At 40.6% G+C, this 22,666-nt stretch overlaps 1 protein-coding gene across 1 annotated transcript in view; it reads left to right on the forward strand.

Annotated features, from left to right (window-relative positions):
* The window catches only part of ENPP1 (ectonucleotide pyrophosphatase/phosphodiesterase 1), a 143,254-nt gene that overhangs the window by 62,068 nt on the left and 58,520 nt on the right, over positions 1–22,666 (forward strand). The window contains exons 9-13 of the mRNA XM_063443235.1: positions 525–634; positions 10,480–10,545; positions 19,480–19,552; positions 20,691–20,799; positions 22,317–22,451. Coding sequence (XP_063299305.1) covers positions 525–634; positions 10,480–10,545; positions 19,480–19,552; positions 20,691–20,799; positions 22,317–22,451 — 493 coding nt within the window. The remainder of the gene's footprint in view (positions 1–524; positions 635–10,479; positions 10,546–19,479; positions 19,553–20,690; positions 20,800–22,316; positions 22,452–22,666) is intronic.

Genomic DNA, 22,666 nt, shown 5'->3' on the forward strand with positions numbered 1-22,666 from the left:
ACCAGAAAGAAAATGCAGTACAGCCATGATATGCAATGCACAGTGAATAAGAAAATATAGTATAGCATGTGTGTATTGTTAACATACTTACAGCATTTTACTAACCCCTAGACTCTAGGGCCTAGAGGATAACAGTTGGTCTGAGTTATTTCAATAAAACATTTGAAGTACTGGGAACTGCCTATAGTTCATTAATATAATTGTATAATGCCAAATGTTAAGCCAAATTCTGGTGGGAAAAGTACTATTAGTCATCAACTGAAAAGCAAGCACATTTTCAGTTGGAATGGCCAGTATGTGTCTGGATCTATGTTTTGTATTTGAAACTGTTAAAATGTTTTGTATTTGTGTGTGTGTGTGTGTGTGTGTGTATTTTACATCATCCTTGTGAATTTCTGCCACTGACTGGAATTTTTTTGATTTTATTTAGTAATGTATAGCAATAATAGTATAATAATTTTGATTTGTTCTGAAATGTCCAGGTGTGTGTTATAACAAACCAAAACAAAATTCTATATTTACAGGTATGGGTGACTGCCATGAAACAAGGATTAAAAACTGCAACCTATTTTTGGCCTGGTTCAGATGTAAAGATTGATGGCTATTTTCCAAATTTTTATCAACTCTATAATGGGTAACTATTACATTTCAAATAATGTAATCTACATCACCACCAACAATTGTTCTTAACCAATTACCTGTTTCTTACCAATATACCAGTGAGTGAAAAGTGACCATACCATTTGTGAACATTAACTGCACACCTCTGAAGCCTTTTTATTTTGTTGGTTTGTTTTCTCCCTTGGATTGGGAGATTTCACATGTCAGGACAAATGGCATAACGTCCTCCTTATGAAGGTTGCTTGAGTTGATTCCCATTGAACAGTGCCTGGCTTGAGCTCCGTATGCTGTATTTCCTCTCTGTTTAAGGTGTCCAGTGGCACCTCAGATAAGTGCCAGATTCTGTCAGTTTTCCCCCATGGCTACCATGTCCTCCCTAGATCACCCTAGAATGTGGAGGACTAACCTTGGTTCCTCTACATTGGTACACCCCCACAGAGAATGAGCTGTGTGGTTCACTTTGCATCCTTCATTTTAAGGGTTTTGCTAGTTTTGAAAAAACCTCAGATGACCGGAGCAGTTCCTGTCATGGTACCTGCGGTGTCTACCTCAGAGGAGGTTAGACACCTAGACATTACTCCTCAGAAAGGGGTTGGTGCACCCGATCGTTTCGGTCTTTCTGGCCGTTTACACGCCGGCCGTGATAACCCCGTCTCCTTTTATGACGCGGCACTCAGTAGCCGACGTCATGACGTCAATCGAGTCACGAACCGCCAGAAATCGCAAATCAGGACATTTTAGGGGCATGGTACACAATTAAAGAACCAAGGTATAAAATAGTTGGATTTTCAATGATTCATTGCCCTGTCGTTGTTCTAGCTTGTCTGGTCACTCAGTGCTCTTATCTCTCTTGTGTCTTTGGTTATCAATTCGGCTTTGTATTTTCGACCCTGCTTACTTCTCTTATCCTTTTGACTCGGCTTGTCTCTCGCTTACCTGCTCTCTCGTTCCCTCGACCCCGGCTTGTCCCTGACCATTCTTTGCCTACTCCTTACGTGAGTCCGGCCATTCTAAGGTCCGGTATACGTACCTTCTCCTGTTTGCATTCTGCTTGTTGGATCCCTGTCACGATCCTGACAGTTCCTCAAAGCAAAAATAGCCAATTTCCTTCAGGCTCCTGTGGCTGCTTCATTGCTACCTGAGGTGGTACAGGTTGTGAGACTCATTGCTACTGCTGCTCCTGACTGGACTCCTGCATACCATAGCCAGCCAGCTTGGAATTGATTTCCACCCATTCTAGAGCTTCATTGCAGATGGATACTAACAGAATATACGTGTGTTCCCCGATGTTCGGTTGGGAGTGGCTTATACTTGTGGTGTCAAAGAATAAACCGAGCTACAGTTTTTGCCCTGTTGTTGCATTATGAGGATTAATACTTGCTACACATTGTGTACTGGGTGTGTTGACCATTTGACTTTCCCTTCAGGTTCTCAGTGCCCTTTTAGTGTGGTCCTTTGAGATTTGCCCTTTGTTGTTTGACTGGCCCTTGTGGTGTTTTGGAAATTCTTCTGGTCATAGAAACATTATCCAACTTTTCAGGACTGTAAGGCTGCAGTTGGTGACCAACTTTATTTACCCCTATGCTAAAATGCTCATGGTTGGGTCATGCTGGGAGTTCTTGTGATATGTTTAACATCCATACTTTTCCCTCTTTTGTTAAGGAGAATGCAGCTAATTCTCTGCTTAGCTATGAGCATGACTACATTTTAGATGCAGCTTCGTTTTCAACTATGAGCTTTCTTGCAACCTTCAGGATCTGCTAGAGGGGAAAAAAAAGTATTTTGTATTAAAGTCTGAGAATATGCAGATTCTCCTCTCCGATGTGCTGTGCACTCTTAGTGTAACAAAGGAATCACTTGAGGAGGAGGTATCTGAGGTGCTGATTTACTAAATAGATTGTGTTGGCACCCCAGCATTTTTTGTTTTTGTTTCTAAGACTCTTATGGCCTATACTGGTTCTTCCTCTAAATTTGCTATGGAGTTTTCTCTCACTGATGAAATGCGGTATGGGACACTACCTTAATGGAATATGGGGCTCTCTCTACCTTGGCCAAATTTTTTTTATCTCTTTGCACAATCACGAAACATCTTGGATCATATCCACTTATTAAAGCAGTCAAGATTATCTGTGTGATGGCTGAGACTGTTCATGTTAATGTGAAACCAGCATCATTGAGTGTAGCTATTTTGTCACTCAAATCCTTTTTGGCCAAATTAGGCCAAGTTAAACCTTTTGGCACTGCACTTTCAGGGCAAGGTCTGTTTGGGTGCTAGTTTGGACACCATCAGCTCCACATTGATTGGCTGTAAGAGTGTATTTCTCATGCAAGTTAAGAAGGTCACATTCAATAAATACTCTCTTGAACGTTTACATTAAAGCTTGGTATCTTTCTAACACTGCTGGTTCCTGGCTTTTGGTGCAGCAAATGCCATATATAGGCAAGTTTTTTTGTGTTTTTTTCTTGGAGCAAAGTAGAGCACACCAACATTGTTGCCACCATTACAAAGTCTGCATTAATATTCTGTCCAAAATGGTCTGATTTGCTCGTGAGAGGATATCTACAGTTCTTCAAAGACATCTAAGCTTGTTCTGTCTCACACTAATGAACCTTGAGGGTGGTTTTTCATCAGAGTAATTAGATGGGCTTTCAGCTCTGCCCTCCATAAGACTGATTCCTGCGGTGTCACCCTTCCCATGATCATCGGGGTCTTTGATGGCATAAGATCATTCCTATCAGTCTGACCTAGAGATGTTCCTTTCCAAGGCCCTCATGACCAGTGGTTATGCTTACTCCAGTCTGACTGGATGGTGTCTGGGAGTCATGAAGAGTTCAGGGAGCTCAGTTACCTCAGGGGGTGAGTGGTTTTACTCACTCAGATCAGAGTGATATATCTGCACAGCCAAAACCTTTTTTGGGGGGCAGGGGGAGGGGGAGAGTAAGGGTTCTATCTGATTTTTTTTATTTTTTTATTTTTTTACACAGTGGTTGTCTATGTCAGCCATGATGGAGGGAGATATAATGCTTCTGCTAAGGGAGGTCTTGAATATCTAATGGGTAGAAACCTAGGATGTGATATTGGCAGTGATTCACAGTCCTGGTATATAGAATTGGAAAATGGACAACCTAATTTGCTGAGCCTTTCACCCGTGTGAGTGGAGTCTACAGAAAGAGATTTGCATCTAGTTGTTCCATTCTACGGTCTCCCTGAGATAGACCCTTGATTTGAATGCTCGACCGCTAGGTTTTTTTTACCAAGTCTTATTCCTTGCTTATTGACGTTTTTGTATCCTGTCGAAAAGCTTGTTGTCATTTTCACAGATTGGAATAAGCCCTGGTTTAAAAGCCTCCCATCATAAAGGGTCAGTGTGCCCTTTACTTAGGCAGTTGATACTTCATGGGCCTTTCATCATGAGGTTTCTATGTACCAACTCTGCAAAGCAGCCATTTGGTTGCATGCATATTCCAAATTTTAGCAATTTAGCATTATGCAGGTTTTGAACACATCCTGTTAGAGTAGGGACTTTGTCCCATATGTCATGACTTGTGGCCATTTGGAAGGATATTCATTTGTCAGGTTAGACAAAATGCTTGTTTTTCCAATATAGTTTATTTCAGCATAACTATATTTGTGTATGTCACACTCACAATATACCTGTCAGGATCGGGACAGGGATCCAACACGCAGAGTACAAAGAGTGGAAAGGTACGTATACCGGGCCTTAGAATGGCCGGACTAACGTACCGAGAGTAAAGAATAGTCAGAGACAAGCCGAGGTCGAGGGAACGAGAAGACAGATAAGCGAGAGACAAGCCGGGTCAAGGGATAACAGAGAAGCAGGGTAGTACAACGAGCCGAGTCAAAACCAATAGAGCTAACTAGAATACCAGAGCACTGAGTGACTAGACAAGCTAGAACCACGACAGGGCAATGAGCTGAAGTAAGGAGTAAGCTTAAATACCCTGGCTCTGGATGGAAATCACGCCTCTGACAAGTACCGATTGGATATCGGACACTTGAGTGACAGATTGCTCGTGATAGCGTCATGACGTCACGTATTGAGCGTCCTGCTAGAAAAGGACGTGGATTCCTCGCGGCCGGTGTTTAAGTGACTGGATGAACCGCGAGGAACGGAGGAAACAGCTCGCCTGGACGGATAAACCACCAAGTCTCTACCTCCCTTAGAGGTAGAGGCCTCAGGTACCCTGACAGTACCCCCCCTCTCAGATACGCCCACCGGGCGGAATGAACCGGGGCGAGATGGGAAGCGGAGGTGAAATGCTCTGCGAAGGCGAGAAGCATGGACGTCCTCCTGAGGTACCCAACTCCTCTCCTCAGGACCATATCCCCTCCAGTTGACCAGATATTGCAATTTTCCCCTTGAAATTCTGGAGTCAATGATGGAGCTGACCTCGTACTCCTCCCGACCCTCCACCTGAACAGGACGAGGCGAGGGGACCTTAGAGGAGAATTTGTTGCAAATGAGGGGTTTCAACAAGGAGACATGAAAAGAGTTAGGAATGCGTAAGGCAGGTGGCAGAGCAAGGCGATACGCAACCGGATTGATACGAGTGAGAACCCTGTAAGGACCTATGTAGCGAGGAGCAAACTTCATAGATGGAACTTTTAGGCGAATATTCTTGGTACTCAACCATACCCTATCCCCAGGAACAAAAACAGGAGCCGCTCTTCTATGTTTGTCAGCGTGTTTCTTGAACAGCGAGGAACTATGTAATAGAATTTGCCGAGTCTGATCCCATAATTTCTTCAGGTTGGCGACATGATCATCAACCGACGGTATCCCCTGAGAAGAGGAAACCGAAGGAAAAATCGAAGGATGAAAGCCATAGTTCATGAAGAAAGGGCTAGAGCGAGTTGAATCGCAAACAAGGTTATTGTGTGCGAACTCCGCCCAAGGAATCAGACCGACCCAATCGTCCTGGTGTTCGGAAACAAAGCAACGCAGATACTGTTCGATCTTTTGATTAGTACGTTCAGCAGCTCCGTTAGACTGAGGGTGATAGGCAGAGGAGAAGTTCAATTTGATGCCCATTTGAGAACAAAAGGATCTCCAGAAACGTGAGACAAATTGAGAACCTCTATCAGAAACAATCTCTGAAGGAATCCCATGTAGGCGAAAAACCTCTCTCGCAAAAATCTCCGCCAATTCAGGAGAAGTCGGAAGTTTAGGTAATGGCACGAAATGGGCCATCTTAGTAAATCTATCCACCACCGTGAGAATAACAGTCTGTCTCTTGGAAGCAGGCAAATCAACGATAAAGTCTATGGACAAACAGGACCAAGGTTTCTCAGGAATGTCCAAGGGGTGTAACAGGCCACATGGAGATGCATGAGGTAGTTTAGTCTTGGCACAAGTCTCACAAGCTGCGACGAACTCCTCAATATCTTTTCGAAGTGAAGGCCACCAGAAATCCTTGGATATCAGAGAGTATGTCTTGCGAATACCAGGATGACCAGCTATTTTACTTTCATGAAAACATTGTAAGAGCTCCAGTTGAAGTTCAGGAGGAACAAAGTTTCTTCCCTCAGGAGTGTTTCCGGGAGCTAGATGTTGTGACTTCAAGATCTGGTCAAGTAGCGGAGAATGAATTTTGAGACTGGTATTAGCAATAATATTGCATTTGGGTACAATGGAGGACAAAAGTGGTTCAACTGAAGCAGAGGGTTCATATTGGCGAGATAGCGCATCAGCTTTAGAATTCTTTGACCCAGGTCTGTAAGTCAGAACGTAATTGAAATGGGTAAGAAACAACGACCAACGAGCCTGCCTGGAGGACAGACGCTTGGCCTCTCCGATATAGGACAAGTTTTTGTGGTCTGTCAGAATGGTAACAGGATGTAATGTACCTTCCAATAAATGTCTCCATTCTTTCAAAGCCTTGATAACCGCTAGTAATTCTCTGTCACCAATGTCATACCTGCTTTCAGTACCGGTCAATTTTTTAGAGAAAAATCCACATGGATGTAATGGTTTATCAACACCCAACCTTTGAGATAGAACAGCACCTAAACCAGTCTCTGATGCGTCTACCTCAAGCAAAAAAGGCAGAGAAGTGTCAGGGTGAACTAAAATTGGAGCGGAAGCGAAAAGCTCCTTGAGAGTCTTGAACGCAAGGAGAGCTTCAGTAGTCCAATTCTTAGTATCAGCCCCCTGTTTGGTCATGTTAGTGATAGGTGCAATAATGGAAGAATAGCCCTTAATAAAGCGCCTATAATAATTGGAAAAACCAATAAATCTCTGTATGGCTTTAAGACCTGTGGGTAAAGGCCACTCTAGAATGGATTGGAGCTTATCCGGATCCATCTTAAATCCCTCCCCAGAGATCACATAGCCGAGAAAGGTTACCTGGGTTTGATCAAAGCTACATTTCTCCAACTTGCAGTACAAGCCATGCTGGAGAAGCTTGTGCAAAACCCTCCTGACTTGCTTGTGATGAATCTCAATCTCACTAGAATGAATGAGTATATCATCTAGGTATACAATGACGCAATCTTGCTGGAATTCCCTAAGAACCTCATTTATCAGATCCTGGAACACAGCTGGCGCATTGCATAACCCAAAAGGCATAACAGTATATTCATAGTGACCATATCGAGTATTGAATGCCGTCATCCACTCATGTCCCTGCTGGATTCTCACCAAGTTATATGCCCCTCTGAGGTCTAACTTGGTGAAAATTGTAGAGCCCTTCAAACGATCGAAGAGTTCGGTGATCAAGGGAATCGGGTAGGCATTTTTAATGGTTATCTTATTCAAGCCTCGATAATCAATACAAGGTCTCAAAGAACCATCTTTCTTTTTAACAAAAAAAAATCCAGCCCCGGCAGGGGAGGAGGACCTCCTGATGAATCCCTTGTCTAAATTCTCGTGAATATATTCCTCTAGGACTGAGTTCTCCTTTATAGATAATGGGTATACATGACCTCTGGGAGGCATGGTACCAGGGAGTAGGTTAATTTTGCAATCAAAGGACCTGTGTGGGGGTAAGGTATCGGCTTTCCTTTTGTCAAATACTGCCTTTAAATCTAGATACTGAGGCGGAATTTGTGTTTCTGTAGGATTGTCAGAGGTATTCGATGTATTAGTTAATCCAAGAGGTAAGACCTTCCGCAAGCATTTTTCTTGACAATTCTCTCCCCACGAAACTATCTCCCCTGATTCCCAATTAATAATAGGGTTGTGTCTCCTCAGCCAGGAGTACCCCAGGACTATGGGAATAGACGGAGAAGAAATGAGCATTAAGGATATATCCTCTTTATGCAGGATGCCAACAGTCAAGTTAATCGGTATGGTCTCATGGAAAATAACAGGCTCAAGTAACGGTCTACCATCGATGGCCTCGACAGCCAGAGGTGTCTCTTTTAACTGGGATGGAATAGCATGCTTGGCAGCAAAACCCTGATCAATAAAGCTCTCAGCAGCTCCAGAATCGATTAGTGCCATAGTCTTAACTACTCCCTTCTCCCACTTTAAAGAAACGGGTAACACAAGCCTGAGCTCCTTGTAGTTGTGAATAGAGGACAAAGTAGAAACACCCAAGGCCTGTCCTCTAGAGGAACTTAGGTGCGAGCGTTTCCCGAACGATTGGGACAATTTAGGCGTAAATGACCCCTGACTCCACAATACATACATAAACCCTCCCTTCTCCTGTACTGTCTCTCCCTTTCAGTGAGATGAGTACTGCCTATCTGCATAGGTTCAGGAATACGTAAGTCTTCGAACTCAGAGATTTGAAAGGTAGGCGCTAGTTTAAAGGAGGGTCTACGGGTCCTATCTCGAGTGTTCTGCCTCTCTCTTAAGCGTTCATCAATACGAGATATAAAAGAAATTAAATCCTCCAAATTTTCAGGGAGTTCTCTAGTAGCGACCTCGTCAAGAATTACATCTGATAACCCATTCAGAAACACATCTATATAAGCCTGTTCGTTCCACTTAATTTCTGCCGCCAAGGATCTGAACTCTAGTGCATAATCCACAAGTGTTCGATTGTCCTGTTTAAGGCGCAACATTAATCTAGCTGCATTGACCTTTCTGCCAGGAGGGTCAAAAGTTCTTCTAAACGCAGCTACAAAGGCATTATAATTATAGACTAGTGGATTATCATTCTCCCATAAAGGATTGGCCCATCTCAAAGCTTTTTCAATGAGTAGAGTAATAATAAATCCAACCTTTGCTCTATCTGTAGGATAAGAGCGGGGTTGTAATTCGAAATGGATGCTAATCTGGTTTAGAAAGCCACGACACTTCTCCGGTGACCCGCCATAACGTACTGGTGGGGTAATACGGGAAGAAGCACCTACAGTGGCTACCTCTAGACCTGAGACTGCAGGAGAGATAGAAGGAGTACGTGTCTCCTCAGGTGGATTACTAGCACGAGACAAAAGTGCCTGTAGTGCCAAAGCCATCTGATCCATCCTATGTTCCATGGCGTCAAACCTGGGATCCGAAGAACCAAGCTGACTGTTTGTACCTGCAGGATCCATTGGCCCTGTCGTAATGTCAGGATCGGGACAGGGATCCAACACGCAGAGTACAAAGAGTGGAAAGGTACGTATACCGGGCCTTAGAATGGCCGGACTAACGTACCGAGAGTAAAGAATAGTCAGAGACAAGCCGAGGTCGAGGGAACGAGAAGACAGATAAGCGAGAGACAAGCCGGGTCAAGGGATAACAGAGAAGCAGGGTAGTACAACGAGCCGAGTCAAAACCAATAGAGCTAACTAGAATACCAGAGCACTGAGTGACTAGACAAGCTAGAACCACGACAGGGCAATGAGCTGAAGTAAGGAGTAAGCTTAAATACCCTGGCTCTGGATGGAAATCACGCCTCTGACAAGTACCGATTGGATATCGGACACTTGAGTGACAGATTGCTCGTGATAGCGTCATGACGTCACGTATTGAGCGTCCTGCTAGAAAAGGACGTGGATTCCTCGCGGCCGGTGTTTAAGTGACTGGATGAACCGCGAGGAACGGAGGAAACAGCTCGCCTGGACGGATAAACCACCAAGTCTCTACCTCCCTTAGAGGTAGAGGCCTCAGGTACCCTGACAATACCAGACATCATTTTACATTCTGGAGATTTTTTGTGAAACTGCACTCCCCAAAATTATCACGCATAATGTACGTTTCAGAATCTATATTTATGTATATTGTGTTTTTCTCTTAAATTCCCTGAAGAGTAAATTTGTTTTCATGCGAATTTATTGTGCTAGCTATAAACCCTATGTTTCAATAGATAGTTGTGCTTTATTTTAATGAATTCCATAATTACTGGTTATAGTCCCAGAGGTAGACTATATCTTGCACTGTTAAAAGGAAAATACACAATGTCATTGCTGGATTTTCAGCCTTCAACAAAACACAGTTGGACATTTGGAAATGTTAATTAATAAATTGGCATATTCTATCGAGAAGGACATGCCACATTTAATTATTTCTAAAGTGTACTGATAATGGAAGAATAACATGATAATGAGGATGGAAAGATATTGAATGTCCTACATTTGTGATGAATTAGAACTGCTTTTCTTCTACAGTTGCAGAATGCATTTAGTTTTACTCCTGGTTACTACAAGGTTTTTTGTTTTCCTCGTGAACAGCAAATTAGTGATAAGAAAGGTCATAATTGGTGTCTTTGACATTTAATTAATCACTAAACATTGACTTTGTGCAAGAATAGCAGAATTGCAAAAAATGTTTTAGAAACATACTTAGCTAGTATCACAGCTTGGCTATTTCTTAACAAGTTTTTACATGCTGGCTAGAGACTCACTGCACTGAATTCACACTGAAAATCCTATAAAAACAGTGTTATAATTTTCTTTTTCTATAGATCGGTTCCATTCGAGCAAAGAGTCTCAAGTGTTCTTAAATGGCTTAGTCTGCCTGAAAATGAAAGGTAAAAATAATCCATTTCACTTTTTATATTTGCGTGTTGCCTAACAAATGTGAAGTTCCATGAGTCCTATTTTGTGTGTGTGTGTGTATATACACACTTTGAGATGTCATTATATTGCTGTGTTTTTTTTAAATCAAAATGGATTAGTTATTAGTTTTGGTTGAGTGTAAAATGTGGATGTAAGCTAGGTGGGCATTGTTACTATGTAGTGTTCGGGTAAAGTTTAGGGTAGTATGGTGTAAGGGTTATTGATTTGTGACAGTGTAGTGTAATGTTGAAGTTAAAGGGTGGGCTCTGATTTGCTTCCTCCTGGAGAATGTTCATGATGTTTGGTTTTTCGCTTGATTATTAAATGAGGGATGAGAAAGATGTAAAGTTATGTACTTTGAGATTTATTCTCTAAACACTCAAATTTTGGTGAAATGAAAGCAAGCACAATTGTAGATTTTGAAATGACAGCACCTGCAATTTTGGAGTGTAATTACCACTAATCTTAATTTTGTCCTTGATTAGTTCCCCATTTCAATAGGGAAAACAATCTTTATATTATATAAATATCTGCCTATAAAAATAAATTAATAAAACTAGGTAGTTTGTAATTCCTGTAAACGTGTATGTTTACTATATCAGTGGTCTGGTCAGCAACCCATGGCACATGCACCATGTATGGTACTTAAGATGCCTTTGCACAGCATTCAAGGCTGCCAGAGACAAACCAGCTGTGACCTATCAGGAGTTCCAGTGGCACTTCAGATATATGCTAGTGCAACCCAAGCAGTGATTGCAGGTAGTGAGTGACAATCTACAATTTACACATTTCAGCACTTAGAGGAAGTGATCTCAGATCACTTCCTCCCAGCACTTGTCACCATGAATCCACAATGGAGTAGAGCTGCCCACAGCAGCTATCGCAGCTCCTGCCATTTACCAGTATCTGGCCAGCCTCTGGATCCCTGGGAAGTCACCACACTGATATACACAGAACTGCAGAAAAAGCTTCTCTCTCATACAAATAATACAAACAGTCCACACACTAAGACACACAGTCCCTAAAAACACAGCATAGCTGATCATCCACATACAATTCCACAAGCCTTCCCCATACACATACAAAAAGAGAAGTCCTGCGCTTAAGCAGCAAGGACTACAACACACATCAGCCCCAATATATAGTAAAAACCAAAGAAAAGAAAATGTTACTTGCGCTTTCTCCTTAATCCCTATGGATATTTAGACAAATGGAGGTCATTTAGTTGCTCCAATGGCCATTGGAGGGATGCCCGCCTGCCAACGTCAAGGCAGACCCCCCTAAGCGGGTCCTAACACTGACCCTTCAGCCTGCTTCCTTGAGCTTCTGGCAAAGATATCTCTAATGAGACAGAAAGAGGTATTTTTTATATACACCCCTTTACTTATTAACCCTTAATAGGGAACACATGGGATGGGTAGCAGCTACCCATCCCATGTGTTCCCTATTAAGGGTTAATAAGTAAAGGGGTGTATATAAAAAATACCCCTTTCTGTCTCATTAGAGATATCTTTGCCAGAAGCTCAAGGAAGCAGGCTGAAGGGTCAGTGTTAGGACCCGCTTAGGGGGGTCTGCCTTGACGTTGGCAGGCGGGCATCCCTCCAATGGCCATTGGAGCAACTAAATGACCTCCATTTGTCTAAATATACATAGGGATTAAGGAGAAAGCGCAAGTAACATTTTCTCTTCCCCATACACAGCCCACATTCTTAAGTTTCATACTGACTATCACTACTCATGGACATATACAAGATAACAGCTCAGATACACACAAATTCAACACTACATACAAAGCATCTGAGGCATCCGTAAACAACACAAGCAGAATACAGTAACAAGCACACCTCGATTTAACCCCTTCAGGACGGAGTCAATAGTGCACGTTCTGATCAAAACAAAACGTAAACAAAAACTGGAATTTGCGCTATGTTTCTGTTCACCCGTAGTTCCCCTCTTTCAAATTATATGCACCCACACTTATTATATATCATTTTGTTCAGGAGAAACAGGGCTTTAATCTATCATTAACTATTCATATATGGAACATCATTTATTATGAATAAAAGTAAAAAAAATGTGAGAAAATAAGATTTTTTTTTACATTTGCATTTCCGTCTGACATTTTAACTGTGAATGTCATAATACTGTTAGGTTTTACTGCAAAAAAAATGCACATATTTGTAATCAGCGATGTCTCACGAGTACAACAGTACCCCCCATTAACAGGTTTTATGTTGTTTTGGAAAGTTACAGGGTCAAATATAGAACATTACATTTTCAAATTGAAATTTGCCAGATTGGTAATGTTACCTTTGAGACGGTGTGGTAGCCCAGGAATGAGAATTACCCCCATAATGGCATACCATTTGAAAAAGTAGACAAGCCAAGGTATTGAAAGTGGGGTATGTTTAGTCTTTTTTAGTAGCCACTTAGTCACAAACACTGGCCAAAGTTAGCGTTCATATTTGTTTTTGTGTGAAAAAAGCAAAAAACGAATATTTGGCCAGTGTTTGTGACTAAGTGGCTACTAAGAAAGACTGGACATACCCCACTTGCAATACCTCGGGTTGTCTACTTTTGCAAATGGTATGCCATCATGGGGGTAATTCTCATTCCTGGGCTACCATACGCTCTCAAAGGCAACATAACCAATCTGGCAAATTTCAATGTGAAAAAAATGAAATGCAAGCCTTATATGTGACTCTCTAACGTTCCAAAACACCATAAAACCTGTACATGGGGGGTACTGTTATTCTCGGGAGACTTCACTAAACACAAATATTAGTGTTTTAAAACAGTAAAACATATTACAACAATAATATAGACCATAAAAGTGCAGTTCGCTTGTAAAAAATGCAAAAAACGTCACTTTTACTTAAAATATCATCGTTGTAATACAATTTACCAGTTTGAAACACGAATATTTGAGTTCAGCGCAGTCTCCCGAGTAAAACAGTACCCCCTATGTACAGGTTTTATGGTGTCTTGGAGAGTTACAGGGTCAAATATAGTGCTTGCGAATTAAATTCTCTGCACTTTCTCCCTGTGTTGTCGTGCATGTCAATCAAATTTTAATTAATCAAATCACATAATTACGTTAAAAGATTATTTAAATATACATGTAGAATTTTAATATATATGCATTTATAGGTATTTAAATTCTACGTGTATACTAATGTAATCTTTTATGTAATTATATGTATTTATCTATATATATATATTTGCGGTTATTTGTATTTTATATATAGATGGATATATATAGAATGTCATTCTAAGTGTATTTTGTTACCGATATATATATATATTAATAACAAAATACAGTTAGAATGAAATTACATATGCATATATAATTTATATTAAATTTTGTTTCAATATTTTATTTATTTATTTTATTATTTAATTTATTTATTATTTTAATTATACGTATTTATATATAATATATATATGTACATCTATTATATATATAATATATATACATATTATATATATGTAATGTCATTCTAAGTGTATTTTAATATTAATATATATACTTATATTAATATTAAAATACACTTTGTATGACGTTACATATATATAATATGTATATATATTATATATATAATATATATACATATTATATATATATAAAAATGCATTTATTTTATTTTTACACATGTCTAATTATTTTTTTTAATTCTTCCCACCAGCAGGGGGACTGTCTGATATTTCAAACAGTCCCCCTGCTGGCATATCCACAGCCAGCTATAGGGGGCCATGTGATCGCTCTTTGAGAGCGATCACATGGCCCCCGGGGGCCTCATTTGCCGTGGGAGGGCTGCCTGGGCTGTGAGGCAGTCCTCCCGAAGCGGATCGCGGCGGAGGTAAGTATAACTTACCTCCTGGGGCTGCAAGCCGTTACGGCGTGCTATGCAGTCATAACGGCGTTAAAGCCCACTTAACCCGTGACGGCATAGCACGCCGTAACGGCGTTAAGGGGTTAAAAAATAAATAAAATGAAGTAAATAGATAGGACTGGCACACCGATGACTTAAAGCGGCACTGTCATGCCGAACTTACCTTTCCCTAATCACTTACTATTCTCTTCCTCTTTCAGGATCTGTTCTTCATTTCTTCCTGTCTGCTCTAGTTCTCTTTAAAACATAAGCGAAAGTATTAGACTATTTTGTATGATGTATTTTTTATGGCAAATGGTGGCAGTACCTGTGGGTTGTGCCTCCTTAATTGGGACAAGCATCTACAAGAGAGGAGTTAATTAAAAGTCCCTCCCACTTATCCCATAAAGGGCTTCAACCGGCAAACCCACCTCAGTTCTTCCTTGTCCCAGCATGGGACGGATCAAGTGTCTACTTGAGGTGAGTCACACAGGTTGATGTCTGGGAAAGAAGTTCGATAGCCGCCCGGGTGGTAGGCTGAGCGACATGGCTCTGTTCATGGAGATCCCGGAGCCCGTTCAGGTATTTGTTACACTGAGTATGTTGCGGCTTTGTGATTATGGGCGGGCCAGGGGACACCTTCATGATGCTACAGGCCGTTTGCCTCCGCACGCGTGAACCGGAACTTCCAGGAAATGGCTCCGGATTTTAATCCATGGGCATATAAATGCTGTGGTGTTTCCCTTTAGAAGCTGGATGCTGGTAAGAAAGGATTCTCCATGTCATCAGTCGGTTCTGCTATTAAAAAAAAAGGGGTCATAAAAAAGGTTCCAGTGACTCGGGAATTCTAAGGGGTCTACTCAAGACTCTTCCTAATCTCGAAACCAGACCATTCCTTTCGGCCGATCCTAGATTTAAAAAAATGTGAACGAGTTTCTTCCTTACCAAAGGTTCAGAATGGAAACAATTACTTCTGTAACTCAGATTCTTCGGAAAGGGGATTTTATGGTGAAGTTGGATCTCAGGGATGCTTACCTTCATATCCCTATGGCAGTTACCTCAAAAAGATTCCTGAGATTCGCCATAAAAAGGGGAAAAGAGATTTTACATTTCCAGTTTACCTTCGGGCTGTCATCAGCTCCAAGAATATTTACAAGTTCTTACGCCTATAACAGCTTATCTAAGGGAGTGGGGCGTCAAGCTCATTCAGTTTGGCTGCTTAAAGCAAATTCCAGAAGTTTGCTGTTGGAAAAGGTTCGGTTCACAATCCAAGTGCTTCGGTTGGATGCTGAACTTAAAGATGTCGATTCTACTTCCTTCAAGAAAAATAGAATTCCTGGTATTCGACATATGCTCAAGAAGGTTATCTCTACATCTGACTACAGACAAAAGAAAGACAATCCGGAAAAAAACTGTCTGATTTACAGAAAAGAGATTGTTATCATATAAGACAGGCAATGAGTGTTCTGGGATGTCTAACCTCATCAATTCCTGCAGTCAAATGGGCAAAATCAGAAATAAAGCCACTTCAGTGGGAAATCCTCTCTTCTTGGTCAAAAAGAGAGGAAGACTTAGATTTGTATCTCCAGATATCTCCTCAGGTGAAAGCTTGGTTAAACTGGTGGAAAACTTAGTTTCCTTTTGGCAGGTCTGACCTTTAGACCAAAAGAATGGGTGATCGTCACCACAGATGCATCAAACTCATGCCGCGTTCGCTCATCTAAATTCATTAATGTGCCAAGGTACTTGGTCCACAAAAGACAAAAACAGGTCAACAAATTACAGAGAATTGAAGGCAGTTCTTCACGCCCTTCATCGATTCAGATCTTGGATAGAAAAGAGGCCCGTAAGAATACAGTCAGACAAAAACACAGTGGTCTCTTACATGAACAGACAAGGTGGCACCAGAGTGGAAAGTCTGTTTCGGTTGTGTGATGGGCTCAGGCTCACTTAGAAGACATCTCTGCGGTCCACATAAAGGGCATCGACAATGTCATCGCCGATGACCTCAGCAGAGGGAAATGAGATCAGAAAGAATGGTCCATAAATCGAAGGATATTCAATGTTCTAATAATAGAGATTTGGAATGCCCGTCGTAGACCTTTTGGCAAGAAAAGAGAACACCAAGGTTCCCAAATTTGCCTCCCTGTTCAGCACAGATCATCCTCAATGGAGCTTGACCAGCTTTGACCAGCGGAGGAGCAAGGTGTGCTCCATTTCCTGTGGTCAGAGCAATTTCCCTCACCTTTCCTCCGTGATCTTGTGATACCTCCTTTCACTATTCCTGAACGTCCTGTCAATTAGACAGAATGCCGGCAAACCTACCGATTTTCATCCTAACAAAATGAGAACAGATTGATCATTCACATTAGGATGACAATCTGTACTTTTAGGTCGGTTCGAAATTTAATTCTAATGAATGAAATTCCGATCCGTGCTGCGTGCCGCTTTAGTGGATGGCTCCCTAATTCCCATGGTATTAGGGAGCTATCTACCAAAAGGCTGAAAGACCAAGATTGGTCTTTCAGACAACTTTACTAATACTAAGTAAAAATTACTTCGTATTTGTCATTAATCTCCCCCTACTCCCTATATCGCAAGTAGGGGCATGTTTAGTAAACAGCGAGCAGCCCGTGGCTGCTCACTGTTATAAAAAATAAAAAATAAAGCACCTGCTCATGGGTGGGTGTGGGGTGGGGAGACAATGGGTCTCCCTATTGCCTTTTAGAGCCCTCACCCGCCTGTTAATGGGTGGGGGCCAGGGGGAGGACAACAGGTCCTCCCCCCCCCATTGTTATTCAGGGCCCCCACCTGCCGCAGTGAGGGGACCGTATGCCACCAGTTTAGTTGCATAGCCCCCACACTATGTCCCCCCCACTAGTTAATAGATGATGCCCATTTGTTGGAAAGGGGGGCATCCACAGATGCCTTATGCTTATATGGGGTTCATATTGACCCCCATAGAGTGAGGAGGACATGGGGGGGCTTAGAAGTGGTGGGAAGCACAGCTCCTTGCCGCTTCTATTTTTACATATTACATGGAAGGAGCAGCGCGCCGGTAGCTCCCTCGTCTGAAATTTCTATTCATTCCTTCGTCTTTCTGACGAATTAGACAAAATTCCTGATCGATTTTTGGACAATAGCGAATGCCCAAGTGCTTAACTCTGCACGCACGGGAATTTTACAGCGCTATCTAGTGTGGGCAGATGACGTGTCCCACAGGGACTTGAAGATGAAGAAATGAAGATGAAAAAATGGGTAATATGGGGGTGTAGGGGCATTTTGGGGTAACCGGAGGGGGGGGCAATTAGATGTAGTGGAGTCGGGAGGGGAATTTTGGCCATGACAGTGCCGCTTTACAGATCTTGTTTGGCACAGTACTAGTAGAAGGTATCCTACATTGAACTATATTATACATATGTATAATGTATTATTCATACACCCTTACAGTTACTATTAACAATTTTTTTTTTTTAATTACTGGCAGAAATTTCTATACTGCACAGGTGGTGTTCCCTAATGAATATATGCAGTATTTAGAAGACATGATTTGGTTTCTAACTTGGTCAAAACCATACTATATAATTTAAAGTATTAAAATATAAATAAATTCTCCATTATGCTTTGATTAAACATGGGCAGATGTATGGTATATGCGAATATTTGTTTAGTGCTCTGTGTCGAACTGTTTAAAGGTCAAAAAAGAAAAAAATAGATTTGTTTGCCTTCTGATAATATTGTAGCAAAGAATAGAATTTCAAGGGCATTGTTTCAATAGCAGATGTTTGTTGATTGAAAAACAATGTATAGTTCTGTGTTGCTTTATGGGGTGTGCTAGCATGTAGCATATTCTTTGGTTCCTATTCTTGGTTCCTATTCCCTTTGCCTTGATGAATTATGATCTGAACCTCCACCCTAAAAAAAGTATACAAAAGTCATGAAATTGTGGTGGAAAGTCTTATTGTCTGCCTTATTTTTACCAAACATATATTTGATGTGTATTCCATGCATATATCCATTTCACTTTCAATTTACAATATATTGTATGATCTTCCTTTGAATCATTAAAACTTCACAAATTGCTTTTGTCTGGTGAAAAGAACACACTAAGGCAGCACCATAACTATAATTAGTGTTTATGGTGCCAAGAGGACCCTTCCATAATTATAGAACGGTTTTACTTCTTGCATGGGGTCCAGCTGGGCACTACTCACTGCCTCCACTATAGCCATGTGAGAGCTGGAAGCTCTCTAAGCACTCAGAGGCTGAGAGTGATCAGCTGTTGATCTAATCCTTCACTGCAGGGTGCAGTTCAGGAGAGATGACTGGAGCTCCTAAGAAATAGCTTCCAACTTTCAGAGTGGCTTAGACTAGTTTGGGAGCGGTGCCTTGCGGACCCCAGGTAAGAAGTCATACTGTTCCACTACTTATATGGGGGAGAGTGCCAGGACTCTGTGCCTTTAAATTGAATGTGGTGTAAGTAAAGTGTGCATCTTCAATGTTAAGGAACACTCTCTAAGCACTATGGTTTTACGAGTCCATGGGCCCTGTCCAGTGGTAACCTGTCAAACCATTCACATATTCTTTAATACTTTCTGTGTCAGGCAATCAACATCCTTAACGGTTTAAGTTGCTATTATGAAACAGAAGTTCACATTTTTATACCAATTTACACCAGGTGTGGGCAGGATTTGTTGACTCAGAGCGTCAGCTGACAGCAATAGTGGTTATGGTACTTAGTGTCCATTTTAAGAAGTTATAGTATCACAATAGGTGGCAAAAGTGACAGTTAAAAGAATGTTTTGACCATTACGTTATCTACAATGATCAACATGATAGAGGGCATTTAATGACTGATCATTTGTATCAAATTTATATCAAATATAGTCCAATGTAATTAATTAATCTTGCTTCTGTTAGTGTAACTGTGAATTCTAAAAGTATAGATCATGTTAATGGCATAGTAATGTGTGACATAAGGCAAATGCAAAATGATTGACAAGCATGTGTAATTCTTGGTGCCGTTTGATTTAGACCACACTTTTACACTCTGTATTTAGAAGAACCTGACTCCTCAGGGCACATGTATGGTCCAGTCAGTGGTCAGGTGAGTGTTTGCTTTTTATTACTGTAAATTGTTTTAATGTTCTAATGATGTAGCAGTATTATATATTATTGTATTTTACTTTTTGCTAGTCGTGGTCCTTTTCACTTCTAATGGAGTGCTGGCATAACTAAATCTCTGATCTGAACCTTGTGTAACTGTGCAGTTAGTGCTCACTCTTAAGGAATTGTTGACCAATTACTTTAGGAATAGAGAGGTAATTATAGAGGACCTATCACTTCTCTGTAAATCACAACAGTCAATAAAACAGTGAAAGTGACATAACATTTGTTAACCTTTTTCATTAACCTTTCTATGAAATGTAATGCAGTTAGCATCAGAGTTCAGTTCAGGCACAAGCAGGGCACACTTTGCATTGGAGAAAAAACAGAAATATTGATTTTATTTCTCCTTCACTGTAAACAGGTGCAAAGGGTGGAACGTATAAAAATAATTGACAAAGAGCCAAGATTGAGACAATTTGTTCCAGGGTAGAGTTGAATACAGCAGTCTGGAATTTTACTTTTCATTTGTATTTTTCTGAACCCACAAGCACATTTTAAAGTGACATTGTCACCATCTGGGGACTTTGCAGAATTCTACAAGTAAAGTAGTCTTTGGGGTCGCTGCCATATTTCTCCAGCAGGTCCTCTTTAGCTTTTTGCATCTCAGCACCAGGAGCTAACATCACTGCTGAACTCTTACAGATGTGAGAGTGCAGCATTGAGGTCTATGAAGGATCCTGAGAGACAGCAGGACCCTCCAAAAACAAAGCCCATTCCCTGCAGCCGTCAGGGTGGGGGGAGGAGAGGTTGACAGCGCCACATTAAATATATGGATACATATTATTACACATCTCCTCTAAAACAAGCAAAACTATAAACCATATGTAATAAATGGAAATTATCCATGAACAAATATATTTCTGGTTGGAAAACACACGTAAGCAACCAGTCAAATTCAGGTTGTGTACTACAGCTTCACTTGGACAGTACCTCAATTCACTATAGAGTTCAGAAACTGTAGCAGTCATTTTGGTGAGAAAACAGCCTAATATTTAAATTATATAACATCGATGGTCTGTACAAGTTGGTATATGAAAATGTGTGTGTTTTTATATAGAATGTATGTTCTATTTCAGGTAATAAAAGCACTAATGAATGTAGACAATATCATTGGAATGCTAATGGATGGCCTGAAGCAGATCCAGCTAGACAAATGTATTAACATCATCCTTTTGTCAGATCATGGTAAGAGAAAAAGTTCCAACATTTTATTGCTTATACACAGAGACTCTAAGTGATACCAAATTGAATCTATAATGGGCAGGAATTTTTATTATAAGTTTAAAAAGCTCAGAGGAGGTGTACAGACCTGTAGCTTAGGCTGTCTTATAGGTTTATAACATCCTTAAGGCTTTGAATACTGAACATTCGTAATTCCTTGGTTGACACCCAAAATTGAGTCTTTATGCTATTTCAGTGGGTTGCCAATGTTTGAAACAGTCACTTAGTAATTTCCCACAATAAATTGGTAATTGTAGAAGCATTTGCTTTTGTAAGTGCAATATAGATTCCACTGACGCTGGAGAGTCTAAAGCAGCAGAACTTGGCTTATTTACACATTCTATTTAAATGGAGGAATAGGTTACGAAATTAAATTTAACATTGTAGGAAAGGTCTCAAATAACCTTGGACATATTTGAGATGTTGGTCCCATTAACAGGTTAAGAATTACGGATTTATTATGTACATCCAGCTTGTGTTCATACACAATACTGATTGATGGTCATGAAAGTTGTGATTTAACAACTGGAGAGTACCACGATGGCAATCCTGGGTTTTTATACTATATAGATCCTTTTCCATTTAATGTAGACAGAAGGTTCCATAAAAACATGAAATATGCTTCTACAAAGTTCAATAATAGAGATATTAGGATTTTGCTCACAAACCCAATTTTAAAGGTTTTAATATTTTTGACTTCCTCCTCCTCACACCAATGAAGACCTCTTTACTAGGTCAGACTGTCTGCCTAACACAGATCTAATAGATTTAGACCCTCTGCCCAATTCATGGCATGCCCCTCCTCTCAAAACATCTGCATACCCACATTCCCATTACTATTCTTTCCAAATTCCCCCTTCACACTCCTCTACCAACTATTCTTCTCTTCACTGACTGACTTCAGTGGACCTCACTGACTTCAATTGGGATGTGAACTTAGGTATGCTAGACTCTCACTTCTTGATTTCGTTAAGACATGATTTAATCCACAATATGTTGCAGCTAATTAGTACGAGTCATTATACTGCATTATATACTGAGTTACTTGTGGAAAGTCTGAGTTGCCACTGAAGTCAATAAGGTTTATTTGCTAAACAAAAATTGTAATACACTGAACATTTGGAAAATAAATAAACTATATTCGCAACTTGACAGTTTTTGCTTAAAGTTTGCCATTTGGATTTCATGATATTGTTGTGACTTTAAAGTAAATTTAAAATGTTTGATTAAAATACTGAGATTGGAAAAATGAGTCAGTCAATAGTCCACTAGGTTTTCAGTTTGGTTATTTTTGCCTAATATTTGAAATTCACTCTGAATTACCAATAACTCACCATTTAGTAAATAACCTTGAAAGGTTATGGAGATATGCTGCAGATAGCCATTTTAGGTGGAGTTATGAAAATGGCATTCATGTGCATGTCATTGTTTCACTAGTCTTGGCATATCATTTCTAATTCAGATAAAATTATTTTATTTAGGGATGGAGCAATTCAGTTGTGAAACTGTTGCATTTCTTCAACCATCCTATGTAAAGCCTTCCAAAGAATACATTGTGATATCAGGTCCAGCTGCACGCTTGAGACCCACTAACGTGCCAGATGAGTATTTCTCTTGTATGTACAAACTAATTACTGTGAATGACTTTTTCCTCAATGCAATAAGAGCTGTGCAATGTATTAGGAAAAACATAGAGCGTTATACCAAGTTCGATATATGTTCAATGTTTAACGTAAAGCACTTTAGTACCAAATGCAAACTAGAAGAATTGGTTAAAGCTTAAGACACTTTACTTGGCATAGCCAAGTAAAACTCCTAGACCCTCTGATTG

The sequence above is a fragment of the Pelobates fuscus genome, chromosome 2, assembly GCF_036172605.1.
Source record: "Pelobates fuscus isolate aPelFus1 chromosome 2, aPelFus1.pri, whole genome shotgun sequence".
NCBI classification, from domain to species: Eukaryota; Metazoa; Chordata; class Amphibia; order Anura; family Pelobatidae; genus Pelobates; species Pelobates fuscus.